The sequence below is a fragment of the Bufo bufo genome, chromosome 4 (genome assembly GCF_905171765.1).
Source record: "Bufo bufo chromosome 4, aBufBuf1.1, whole genome shotgun sequence".
NCBI lineage: Eukaryota > Metazoa > Chordata > Amphibia > Anura > Bufonidae > Bufo > Bufo bufo.
The window spans coordinates 106562715-106577198 of record NC_053392.1 but is presented as its reverse complement, the minus strand read 5'-3'; the positions used below and the strand labels follow the sequence as shown (position 1 = coordinate 106577198).

The 14484-nt window shown below is 43.7% G+C and overlaps 1 protein-coding gene across 1 annotated transcript in view; it reads right to left on the bottom strand.

Annotated features, from left to right (window-relative positions):
- The window catches only part of IL20RB (interleukin 20 receptor subunit beta), a 53518-nt gene that overhangs the window by 28230 nt on the left and 10804 nt on the right, over window positions 1–14484 (bottom strand). Inside the window, exon 2 of the mRNA XM_040427615.1 lies at window positions 8857–8977. Coding sequence (XP_040283549.1) covers window positions 8857–8977 — 121 coding nt within the window. The remainder of the gene's footprint in view (window positions 1–8856; window positions 8978–14484) is intronic.

Sequence of the window (14484 nt, the reverse complement as noted above, 5' to 3'; positions counted from 1 at the left end):
TCTCATTTATTTATTTTTATACTTTTTTATATGCAAATTGCAGGCGGTATTTGGACATGTGTTTAACTCCCACCCACTTAATCAGAAGCAGGTTGTGAATAAGGGGCCAGTTTGTGCCAGAAACGCGTCACACAATGAGGTTTTTCTGCTGGCATCATGGTATTACTAACTAATATCCTCTGATACACAGTGTACCATCTCTTTTTGTATTGGTTTTATTCTGGAGCAATAAACCTTTGGATTTTAACTTTCCATGGTGCTGGACATTCTCTTTATGGATTTACTTGGAGATGCCCGAGCCGTGCACTGGCTGGGGTGAGCTGATTGAACTCTTTCATGTTTTGTTTCCTAAGACTTTAGACCAGGGCAGGCTCGGACTGGCCCACAGGGGTACAGGTGAACCCCCGGTGGGCCCCTGAGAAAGGTGGGCCCCTAGTCTCCCACCCCCTGCACAAGTGGCACATAACACAGTAGACTTACTGCACTACATACATATATTCATTGTACAGCACCTCAACCAGCCTATGTTCATATTATTATAGACACGATCAGAGCTGAGATGACTTCTAGGTATAGAGGAAAGCTATCAGTATCCTCTTCTCCCCAGGACCTACCTTCTCAAAGTTGCTGCAGGGACCCCCATATTCAATCACCTGATAGCATCTTGCTGCTGTGTGAGCAGGTAATATTTGAATGTATCTATACGGTGGGCCCCCAAAATAAATTTTACTGGTGGGCCCTAGGCACTCCAGTCTGACACTGGACCAGAGGTAGGCAACCTCCGGAACTCGAGCTGTTGCGAACCTACAACTCCCAGCATACATACTTGCACTGCTCTTCTAAGAACTCTCATAGAAATGAATAGAGCATGCTGGGAATTGTAGTTCCACAACAGCTAGAGTGCCAAAGATTGCTGATCCCTGCTTTAGACTAATATTTTGCAGCAATTTCGGCTCATTGAAGCCAGAACCCTTTTCTTACATGCTTTTCCAAACAGCCTAGTGTGATCTAAAAATTGTCTAAAAAACATAATAAATATAATACAAGGCATGTTAGAATTATTCCCATGCTGCATTTGTTCTCTTCTTACAAGAAGTTTTTTAGCTTACATATAGATCTAGCATCTCCTCGTGTATACAGTATAGCCAAAAAAGGGGTCTGTGAGCTCACCGCAGGGAGCCAGAGTAAAAAAAAAAATTCCTCTTCAATTCATAAAGCTCACATGTAGGACATGTTTAGATTTAAATTGAATCTGATAATGGAATATGTGAAGGCCCCATCCTAGATTTTCTAGTTTCTATATAATCATTATTTATAATGACCCCCTATGCCAGAAACTAGCATAAAAAAGTTGCACTTCTAGAACGCCTGTGCACCAAAATTAGGGTGCATGTGGCGTTTTTACTCCACCCTCACTACTGGGGAGTGGAGAGGGTGGGGGCGTAATGTGGGCGAGGCTAACGGCCTCAGAACATTCAGGGGCTGGAGTAGATTTCAATATAGGGGCCATCAGATTATGCCGACCTTGATGACCTCACACTCTAAACTACTAGTCTGTTACATTCTCCAGCAGTGTCGGACTGGGGTACTTAGGGCCCACCAGTGTAACTGATTCTGGAGGCCCACCTTAGGGCTCCTGCACACAAACTTATTTTTTTTCGTCCGTACCATTTTTTTTTTTGTGGTCTGTATGTGAAACCATTCATTTCAATGGGGCTTTGGGCTGCAAAAAACGGAAATTGACTCCATGTGCATTCCGTGTCTGTATGCCCGCATGGCCGTTACGCAAAATTATAGAACATGTCCTATTATTGTCCACATTACAGACAAGGATAGGACTGTTCTATTAGAGGCCAGCTGTTCTGTTCCGCATAACGTGGAATGCACAAACCCGGGATCCATGTTTTGCAGATCCGCAATTTACGGACTGCAAAACAACCAACGGTCATGTTCATGAACCTTTACAGTGATAACAGAAATATCAAAGATGAAGTATGATGGCAGACATTCACAGAAAAATGCACAAACATACATGTGGCAGAATTTAGGCTACTTTCACATTTGCAGTAGCAAGGTCCGGCAGGATGTTACGGCGGGGGAACAGCCTGCCGCATCCGATCTAACGCTAGCCCACCGTGCAGCCGCCAGTCCGCTGTAGTTTTTGTCCGGCTGCCTCTCGGCATGCTTGCAGTGCTGCGGCTGGACCTCCGGCCCGCCCTCAATATAGTGAATGGGGCTGGAGCGGACCTCCGGGGGCACGGTGGGCTTAAAGGGGCTGCCTCATTTCAACAAATGGCATTTATTATGTAGAGAAAGTTAATAAAACACACTTACTAATGTATTCTGATTCTCCGTATTGCCTGCTTTCCATCACATTATACCGTTCACAGCACATATCCATGGTTTTGACCACTCTACAATCCAGCAGTGGTGGCCGTGCTTGCACACTATAGGTAAAGGTGTTGGCTTATGCGCACTTCCAGCCTTTCCCTATAATGTGTAAGCACGGCCACCACTGCTGGATTGCAGAGTGGTTGTAACCACGGATACGTGCTGTGTATAATGTGATGGAAAGGAGGCAATATGGACAATCACAATACATTAGTAAGTGCCTTGTATTAACTTTCTCTACATGATAAATGCTATTTACTGAAGTGAGACAACCCCTTTAAGAATAAATGTCTGGCATGAAATTTATCAAATCTTAACCTCCACAGATTGTACATAATCTACAGTATATTTAAAAGGGTTGTCCTACCATAATGACCTATCGCCTATCTACAGGATAGGTGATAAATATCAGATTGCTGGGGTCTGACTGCTGGAACACCCACTGATCATGAAAAAAAGGGGTCCTGAGACATTCAATTACATTACCACCAATCTATGTACACAAGGGTCTTAAAGCGGTTCTCTCACTTCAGTAAGTGGCATTTATCATGTAGAGAAAGTTAATACAAGCAACTTACTAATATACTGTTATTATCCATATTGCTTCCTTTGCTGGCTGGATTCATTTTTCCATCACATTATACACTGCTCCATGGTTACAGACCACCCTGCAATCCAGCAGTAGTGGTCATGCTTGCACACTATAGGCAAAAGCATCAGCCTCTCTGGTGGCCGGGACCATGGGAGCACACATAGGCTAGTGCTTTATCCAATAGTGTGCAAGCACGACCACCACTGATGGATTGCAGGGTGATCGTAACCATGGAAACGAGTGTATAATGTGATTGAAAAATGAATCCAGCCAGCAAAGGAAGCAATATGGATAACAATATATTAGTAAGTGGCTTGTATTAACTTTCACTACATGATAAATCCAACTTACTGAAGTGAGACAACCCCTTTAAGACCACGTTCCCTTGCTCTTGGGGGTCCCAGCAGTCAGACCCCGACCAATCAGACACTTATCACCTGTCGTGTCATAGCTGTTTCACCTTTTCACATTGCCTATTCTTAAAGGTTTTCTTTGGTGAAATTTTTAAAAATAAAAATAAAAAACCTGGCCCAAAATGTGTCAAACTATCCACAGGATCGAGGATTACTTAGTGATCCGTGGGGGTCTGAACGCTGGAGCCCTACTGATTCCCCTTCTTGACTGAGTGGCAGGTCAAGCGTATGCCCTGCCTCTCCAGCCATTCTCTATGGGGTCGCCGGAGATGGCGGAGTACAGCGCTGGCTATTTTCAGTGGTCCCGAAGAGAATGAATAGAGCAGCAGGGCAAATGTGTGGCCTGCCACACCATCAAAAAGGGGGTACAGGACCCATTACTGGGATCAGTGGGGGTTGCAGAATCGGACCCCACTATTCATATAGTTATGCCCTATGGTGTGGAGAGGATAACTTGAAAACCTGCACTACCCCTTTAAATCCTCCAGCACTCCACCACCAGTATCTCTTTACATAGCAGAAGTGATGCCTGTAAATACAGAATATCATCACTGCCGCCATGTAAACCATATGTGTCAATACTGGAGAATATGACGCACTGTGCAGAATTTTTCGGGCATAAGTCTAACCCCCTTTGCAGGTTATAACCTTTAACAAATCCCAAGCAAAGGCGCTAGAGGAGCAATGTGAGCAAAGGGCACAAATGGAGGGTCATAACTGAAACAGAGGCATTAGGGTCACCTGAGGTAGGGTAATAGTGGGGATCCTGCAGCAGGGGTAACTGGAGAAGAGGCGTATTAGCAGTGCATTTAGAGTGGGGGCATCTGGAGCTGGGGCACTAATGGGGGTGCACCTAAAGCAGAGGCATTAGTGTCATCTGAGGCAGGGTAATAGTGGTGATCCTGGAGCAGAGGTATTAGGGGGGCAACTGGAAAAGATGCAATATTAGGGGTGCATTTAGAGTGGGGGCATTGGGGGGCATCTGGAGCTGGAGCACATATGAGGGTGCACCTAAAGCAGAGGCATAGGGGTCACCTGAGGCAGGGTAATAGTGGGGATCCTGGAGCAGAGGTATTAGGGGGGGGCAACTAGAGAAGATTCAATATTAGGGGTGCTTTCATAATGGAGGCATTGGGGGGGCATCTGGAGCTGAGGCACTTATGGGGGTGCACCTAAAGCAGAGGCATTGGGGGGGACCTAGAGCAGAGTCCCCCCAATGCCACTCTGAACTCTGCAAAGAGCAGCACGCATTCATAGATCTGGGTCTGCTATAAACAAATCCCCTATTCCCCCTTACAGTCTCCTAGAGCTCACTACAGTCACACACCTGAGAAATCAGCCCAGCACCGTAGAGGAGTCCTTCTCTATCCAGCAGCCACAGTTTTCTGACATCAGGGAGGGCAGGAGGATGGCCAGACATGTTCTCTCCTCCTTCACTGCCAGCAGCCTGGGAAGTTTAGAAGATACTGCGGGGCCTTCTGTACAATGTACACTAGTAGGAGCTGCATCAATGTGCGATACTGCCACCTAGTGGCTACAATAACTATCTCTCCTGAGAAATAATTACTCCTCCATCTTGTCTCGGGCCCAGGAGACTGGGGGCCCACAGAAGAATCCCCCGTCTCCCTGGTGGGCCAGTCCGAGCTTGTTCTCCAGTTCGTAATGACACATGGCTTGTTAAGTTGCCATGAAGCAGAAATTGTGACTCCGTTCATTTACACAATCGATTCGGAAGAAAAGTTTTGCAACTTCTTTAGAACTTACTTTGTGCAATTCCTGACCTGTTACAAAATGCATGTTTTGTTTCCCCCCAGGATTGCAGTGTCTTTACGGAGCATGTGGAGGATTTTTTTTTTTTACATAGATAACTTTAAACCGAGTTCATTCCATCTGAATGAATGTTTAATTAGCATATTAGTCAAATGGAGAAGGTCACATGTGAGCAGCCAAGATGCTTTAAGAGACTGTATATAATTCACCTGAATCAGGAAGGGCCTGCTGAGCAGTCAGTTAGGTTCAGTGTTTGGTCTATATGTTGTGGGTTAACATTAGGAGTGTCCTCCAATCTATAGCCATACAGCGGCAGTCATCAGCAATCGCCCATAGTGCACAATATAGTATACTGCACACTTTGTGGTGGTCCAATGTATACGAAACCACAATCTAAACAGTAAAAAAAATGTTGTCAGCACATGGACGGAGGCCGAATGGATAGTATTTTGGCGTCCATTGGGGGCCAAGGGCTTTACCAGGAGCTTTTCCAGCACATACTGCATGCCAAACATGTTCAACTGAACGTGGTGTGAACATAGTCTTACCTGACTAAAACGACACCATAAGGACAAAAGTGCACTCCAAACAAATTGTGTGAACAATACCAGTCATGGGACAGATGTAAGAACATTATCAGGTTATCAGACACGCATTGGGTCTCTTAGCCTTTAAAAATATTATATTCGGTGTAGGGCAAGGATTACATACCTCTATTGCCCTCAATAAAATGGGTGGTGATGACAGCCTTATGTTATTGGGATTCTTCTGTGTAGTTGGCCCTTGTAGGCTTTTGATGGTAGATGGCAAAATGAAGTAAGCAAAATAGAGAAAAATCCTGGATAAAAAAAAAAAAAAACTACAAGAAAGCCAAACATGCTGAAACTGCTCATGAATGGTTACACCAATAATGATGTGGCCTACAATATGACTTTTTATCCCTTTCATAGAAGCCAATGTTATGACTGATCAAAAGTTCAAGTCAGCTTCAACTGTAAGTGGCCCCTGCATTATTGGGAGTGACAAGTCCGCTGTTAGTAAATGCTAGTTTGGGGCCTTAAGAATGAAAACGCCCTAAGAACGAATTTGTCTCAGGCCTACTCCCCTAGATAACACTGTAGACCTTCTGCATTCTCTTTTTGGCAGCTATTGAGCTGCTTTGTATGCAGTTTTTTCTATATGTTTTATCTACGGTCTAGTTTGATATTTTCGATTGACTTTGCACTCTTTCAGTCATATGTCTCTGCATTGAGTTTCAAATCTATACTTCATTATGTATTACTCAGGTCATTATTGAAATTAGAATTCTCTAAAAGAAAAGATGTTAAGAAGATGCTTCCATCCTAAGCACAAGATATGCCAAAAATGCATGGGAGATAAAGCTATGCCACCAGGAGAATATGGAACCTGGATCCCATGGCCACGTAATGTATTAAAGGGGTTGTCCCACGACAATAACTTATCCCCTATGCACATAATAGGGAATGTGTCTGAATGGGGCTCCGGCAATCATTGCAATGGGGGCCCGTGTTCTCATGTTTGACTGTAGTGGCAGACACGCATGCATGTCCACCTCATCATTCAGCTCTATGGAACTGAAGGAGATAGCCAAGCGCGTGTATGCCGCCATCTCTAACATATCTTTTTTCAATCTCTTTTTTTTCTTATTACAGATTTGTTTAAATTCTATTTTCTGAACATGATTATGGGGACGGTCAACTTGCCTGAACTGTTCTTAACAGCATTTCCAAAGCATTAAGAAAATTGCTTTACGGCAGCCCCATGGTCCACAGATACAATGGTCAGGAGTGACTTCTATGGGAGCATTATCTAGGCAGCTGTGACCTGTGCAGAGGTGATTGTACAAGGAAAGAATAGATAAGCTTTGACAATCACGTATTGTGAATGGTGGATTCTGTTTTATCTGTCATTCTAATCCTTCTTGTAATGATATCACCTCTGTCTATAGATAAGCAGGTAACTGCAGTAAAGTGATCTGTACAGACCAAGAAGTGGCACCTATTATTATTCTTAGTGGACGCTGGGAAAACTGCAGGATTTTATGTTTTTTGTTTAAATATAGATATTAACATAGAAAATGAAAAATACCATCACCAAATAAAAAAAATATATATATATGTTAAACACAAAAACGTGATTTAAACAATAGGTCATTTTCCGGTGACACATTGAGATATGGTAATTGATAGAGGTGACCGATCCCGCTTTCACACTGGCCAATTACTGTTAAGACAGCCTGGAATCTATTCAATTGTGGCTATGATCAGCCAATATAAACATGCCTTTATCCCTTGTTTAATGAGGCCACAGCATGACTTCGAGCCCTTTCACACGGGTCAAGGATTGAGACAATTATCTGGGGGGAGCATTCGTACGGTGCTTAATCTTTGTAAAGGTGCCGCCAAACATCTGATGTTGTCTTCGTTGTTTGGTGATTGTATCTTTCATGCAGCACCTAATATCTTTGTTCGGTCAAACAATCTGCATAGGGATGAAAGATCATAGTAGCGATTGTTCATCCCCATTCAGAGGGGGTGGATTGCTGCATGTGAATGCACCACTTTATACTGGACAGTCGCATATATTAGAGAGGTTGTGCCAAGTAATATACAGTTATCTACAGAGAATGAATGGAGTATCAGGGTGCATGCTAAGCCTGCCACTCATCAGGGTGGGGACATGGGACCCCTTTTCTCAGGCTCAGTGGGGTCTCAGCGATCGGACCCCCAGTGATCAATTAGTTATCCCCTATCCTGTAGATAAGGGAAAATTGTAATACTTGACATAATCCCTTTAACTAGAAGATATCTAGATACAGGATGTACACTCGCACTCAGAGGGGACATAACCCCTCCTTTACTCATTCAGCATGAATAAGTGGAGCATCAGAGCATCGCACAGGGCAAGGGCTGTTTGTTTACATTCTCACACTGCTAGGCTGAGGTTTCCGCCTAGCAATCATCCCAGTGACATCACAGGCACTAATGGGCAGTCTATAGCGATGCCCTAGCCTGAGCAGAGCTCAAGACCACCCATTAGTCACTGGGCTCACTGCTAGGCGGAAGTTTCTGCCTAGCATACACATGCTGAATGAGTGAAGAAGAGGTTGTATCCGGGTACAGCTCTGAACCTGGACAACCCCTTTAACAAGAACCTGACTCACAGATCTTCAGAGACATTTCATTAAAGGGAACCTGTTACAAAGAGACTCACTATTAAACCAGTCACAATGCCTTGTAGGGCTAGCTCAGCTGAATGTAATTATACTTTCATTTAATAACCTGTTGCTTCATTCTGGAGAAAAAATACTGTTAATTAATATGCAAATGATCAATTAAGTGCACCAAGGGCGGGCTCAATCCACTCTGGGCACCCTTGCTCCTCCTGCTTCCTCTGTAAGCCCCTCCCTCTCCTTTCTGATTGGCAGTGACCTGGCCCTGTCAATGAGGAAGGAGAGACTTGGGCCTGCCCTCCATGCCCTTAGCTGCTCATTTAAATAGGGGTTAAAACTATACATCACCAAGTGACAGCTTTCATCACATTCAGCTGAGCTAGCCCTACAAGGTATTGTACCTGGTCTAACAGTGACAGACTGCCTTTAACATACAAATAAATCAGAAGACATAAAAAAAAATATTAAAATAAAAACAGAATGAAATCAGTCATTACCCTTGTGCTTGAACAGAATACGTAATATTTCCGGCTACCATTACTGGATCCCAGTGCAGAAAATGCTTCAGGTTGGTGGACACCATAGAGATATTTTCTGGGGCGGGAAACAAATTTTGGTCTATAATAAAAAAAAAAATAAGAAAACAAGATAATAAAGAAAATGGAGAGTCACATGGTTCACATAAATATATTCCTAGGTTACTATGGTCGTGTAAAGAAAAAAACAGAAAAGCTTTGCACAGAAATTCCCACAGATTCACAGCAATTCCGAAAGATAATAGGCATGCCCCTTTAATAAAGTGTAACTCTTTTAGGGCAGGTTCACATGCTACAGGTAAAATGCAGATATCCACACTCACCATTTATCTACATGTTTAAATCTGCATTTTAAAGGGGTTATTCAAGAGCTAAAAAGAGCTCAGAGACTGGCGGACCCGTGGTGGGGTTCATACATACCTGGTCCCCGCTGCTGAGTTCCGGCTCCCTGGCGTCTCTGCAGTTGTGCAATGATCTGTCATCAACATCCTGTTGACGGGCGCCATGTAACCGCCGCAGCTAATCACGGGCCACAGAAGTGACCTGTCACCCATATGACATGTCACTCCACTGGATAACTCTTGCATAACTCTTGGATAACCCCTTAAATTTCCACAGAACCGACTAAAATTTGCACCTGGTTTCCTACAAATCCCATTTTCTGACATTTACTGCATTGTTGTTGCAGATTTGCAGTGTTAGATCTTCAGATTTCGGTGTAAACTCAACATACAGTATACAAAGTAGCCAGAGACTAGTTATAAAAAGAACTTGTCACCTCTCCTGATATGTTAGTTTTAGTAACTACATTCCCATGTAATAACAGTTCTGAATCATCTATTCTTATGACTCTACAATGTGTCATTCCTTTATTATTCCTGCAAGAAGTTATGAATGAATTACTAGCAGTCTGTAATGAACGTCCAGATGTGTATTACCAGTTTGGGGTGTGCCCCTAAACAGTCTAACATTATCCAATCAGTGTTGCGAGTGTCAGACTGTGCAGGGACACCCCTACTACTAGTAAAAACCCATCTGGACCTTCAATAGTAATGCGTTCATAACTTCTAGCAGGAATAATTAAGGAATGGCAAAACATAGAGTCATAAGGATTGATTCCAGAATTGTTATTACATGGGGATGCAAGTAGTAACTAAACCAGACATGTCAGGAGAGGTTCAAAGTCACTTTTAAGGCTTCTTTCACACTGGCGTCATAATTTTCTGCCGGAACAGCCTGCCGGATCCGTACTAACGTTTGCACGAGTGCGCTGCCCGGAAGCCGAAAGTCCGCCCCGGCCCCATTCACTATAATGGGGACGGGCGGCAAATGCGGCCACAGCACGGCAAACATGCCAAGAGGTGGCTGGACAAAAACCGCTGCACACTCGTGCAAACGTTAGTACGGATCTGGCAGGCTGTTCCCCTGCCAGAACAGCCTGCCGGACAATCCTAATGCCAGTGTGAAAGAAGCCTAATGCCGTTATACAGTATATTAGAACCAGTTACTCGTTTTTTTTTTTAAACAGAGGGACAGTGAAGATGGAGCTATATAAGTAGTATCTACTGGAGTAGTAATACTGGATCTGTATTACTCCTGAAGAAGGGGGCTTGGCTTCAGACCCCTGAAACGCATTGAGAGTGCCGTGAGTTTTGAATAAAGGAAAATTGACCAGACGTTGGATGTCCGGCTGCCATCATTTCTACCATCCTAGAAGCAAACCCGGCCAGGGGGGCTCTGTCTGAAGGTGTCTTGAGCTTTATCCAACAGACATCCCCCCAGTAAAATGAGTTCTACCTATGTTTTATGCTACAAACAGTGTTTCCTTCCAGAATTTTTATGGTTGTATAACATTTTAATAATACTTTCTTCAGACACATTCTGACACAAGAATGGCCCCATTTTAGTGGGTCACAATTCTACGGTTATTTGTGATCTTTCGGGGGTGCCTTTCTCCTCATTTTTGAAAGCCTCCTATATCCATCTTACGCCGTATACTCATTGATCCCTCTAGGTATGCCATGCAATCTTCCCAAATGACCAAAGGCGTACAAACTCTCAATATTTCTCTGCAATGACCAACTGCGAGGTAGTCCTAGATCAGATGGTCATTCCATCTCAGTAGTGTGGTGGTTGCCATAACCCAAACCACGTGCACTAAAGTCTACGGTCATAAGCGTGCTTTACCTTTACTGTCTCTGTCCAAGCACTGTCCCTTATGGTCCTCAACCATCTATGGAAATGTAATGCTTAACCCCCTCAGAGGTTAGTTCTTAGTAAAGTTGCTTTAATGGCAGCTTTAAATCATGCAGGGATGGTGTCTCCTTGGATCCACACACAGGTTTCTGGTCTACATTTCCGCAGTAGACACTAGGCCTTTCTCTTGCTTGTTCACCAGTAGACTCACAAACCAGGGGAAATAGGACCAGCCCACTGTCCAGCAACTAACACACTGCCAGTTAACTGTTTTCTACCCATACATAGCCCTTTTTGGATTTTAACAGCTTTAGTAGTGAATCATAACACTAAGGCCCCTTTCACACGAGCGAGTATTCCGCGCGGATGCGATGCGGGAGGTGAACGCATTGCACCCGCACTGAATACTGACCCATTCATTTCTATGGGGCTGTGCACACGAGCGGTGATTTTCACGCATCACTTGTGCGTTGCGTGAAAATCGCAGCATGCTCCTCTTTGTGCGTTTTTCACGCAACGCAGGCCCCATAGAAGTGAATGGGGTTGCGTGAAAATCGCAAGCATCCGCAAGCAAGTGCGGATGCGGTGCGATTTTCACGCACGGTTGCTAGGAGACGATCGGGATGGAGAACCGATCATTATTATTTTCCCTTATAACATGGTTATAAGGGAAAATAATAGCATTCTGAATACAGAATGCATAGTAAAGCAGCGCTGGAGGGGTTAAAAAAATTAATAAAAATCATTTAACTCACCTTAATCCACTTGCTCGCGTAGCCCGGCATCTCCTTGTGTCTCCTTTGTTGAAGGACCTATGGTGAGCATTAAATACAGTTACAGGACCTTTGATGACGTCACTCCGGTCATCACATGGTACGTCACATGATCTTTTACCATGGTGATTCACCATGGTAAAAGATCATGTGACGTACCATGTGATGACCGGAGTGACGTCATCACAGGTCCTTTACCCAGGTCCTAAAGAAAGGAGACAGAAGCAAATGCCGGCTGCCCTATCAAGTGGACTAAGGTGAGTTAAACATTTTTTTATTTTTTTTAACCCCTCCAGCGCTATTGTACTTTGCATTCTGTATTCAGAATGCTATTATTTTCCCTTATAACCATGTTATAAGGGAAAATAATACTATTTACAGAACACCGATCCCAAGCCCGAACTTCTGTGAAGAAGTTCAGGTTTGGGTACCAAACATGAGCGATTTTTCTCACGCGCGTGCAAAACGCATTACAATGTTTTGCACTCGCGCGGAAAAATCGCGGGTGTTCCAGCAACGCACCCGCACATTTTTCTGCAACGCCCGTGTGAAAGAGGCCTAAGCCTTTAGCAGTGAACCAGCATTCACTGCAATATTAGGAAAGCTCCATCTCTGCTTTGTGCCTCTTTAAATATTTATAAAGTGCACTCTTACCTATAGGGCTAATGAAATTTGTAAACTATTTTAAGAATATTTTTGTCTTGTGTTCCCAGGTTGCTATAAAAATAATCTTAAAAAGGCATGGATTTAGAGGAGTTTCTGGGATTTTAATATGGATGACCTATCCTTAGGAATGGATATACCATCCATATTTACTGGAGTCTGACTTTCGGCACCTCCACCATTCAGCTTCTCTATATGCTTAGCACGTAGTACATATAGTAGGGGTTGTTGAGAGTATTCCAGTATAGTACCATTCACTCGAACAGGACAACGCTGCAATACCCATCACAGCTACTGCTATATATATGTGAGCGTTGTAAACAATGTAGCAGCAGTGATGCTAATGGGAGATCCCCAGGATAGGTCATCAAAAAAAAAATATACTGGACAACCCCTTTAAGCGCATGCTGCACATCTTTGCTTTGCAAAGGTCAAAATTTGCTGTAAAATTGGTAATAGAATCGGCTGCAACACAGGAGGCATATGTCAGGCCCTCTCTCCAATCTGTGAGAATGTGGCATAAATATCTACAGTCGTGGCCAAAAGTTTTGAGAATTACATAAATATTGGAAATTGGAAAAGTTACTGCTTAAGTTTTTATAATAGCAATTTGCATATACTCCAGAATGTTATGAAGAGTGATCAGATGAATTGCATAGTCCTTCTTTGCCATGAAAATTAACTTAATCCCAAAAAACCTTTCCACTGCATTTCATTGCTGTCATTAAAGGACCTGCTGAGATCATTTCAGTAATCGTCTTGTTAACTCAGGTGAGAATGTTGACGAGCACAAGGCTGGAGATCATTATGTCAGGCTGATTGGGTTAAAATGGCAGACTTGACATGTTAAAAGGAGGGTGATGCTTGAAATCATTGTTAACCATGGTGACCTGCAAAGAAACGCGTGCAGCCATCATTGCGTTGCATAAAAATGGCTTCACAGGCAAGGATATTGTGGCTACTAAGATTGCACCTCAATCAACAATTTATAGGATCATCAAGAACTTCAAGGAAAGAGGTTCAATTCTTGTTAAGAAGGCTTCAGGGCGTCCAAGAAAATCCAGCAAGCGCCAGGATCGTCTCCTAAAGAGGATTCAGCTGCGGGATCGGAGTGCCACCAGTGCAGAGCTTGCTCAGGAATGGCAGCAGGCAGGTGTGAGCGCATCTGCACGCACAGTGAGGCGAAGACTTTTGGAAGATGGCCTGGTGTCAAGAAGGGCAGCAAAAAAGCCACTTCTCTCCAAAAAAAACATCAGGGACAGATTGATTTTCTGCAGAAAGTATGGTGAATGGACTGCTGAGGACTGGGGCAAAGTCATATTCTCCGATGAAGCCTCTTTCCAATTGTTTGGGGCATCTGGAAAAAGGCTTGTCCGGAGAAGAAAAGGTGAGCGCTACCATCAGTCCTGTGTCATGCCAACAGTAAAGCATCCTAAAACCATTCATGTGTGGGGTTGCTTCTCATCCAAGGGAGTGGGCTCACTCACAATTTTGCCCAAAAACACAGCCATGAATAAAGAATGGTACCAAAACACCCTCCAACAGCAACTTCTTCCAACAATCCAACAACAGTTTGGTGAAGAACAATGCATTTTCCAGCACGATGGAGCACCGTGCCATAAGGCAAAAGTGATAACTAAGTGGCTCGGGGACCAAAATGTTGACATTTTGGGTCCATGGCCTGGAAACTCCCCAGATCTTAATCCCATTGAGAACTTGTGGTCAATCCTCAAGAGGCGGGTGGACAAACAAAAACCCACTAATTCTGACAAACTCCAAGAAGTGATCATGAAAGAATGGGTTGCTATCAGTCAGGAATTGGCCCAGAAGTTGATTGAGAGCATGCCCAGTCGAATTGCAGAGGTCCTGAAAAAGAAGGGCCAACACTGCAAATACTGACTCTTTGCATAAATGTCATGTAATTGTCGATAAAAGCCTTTGAAACGTATGAAGTGCG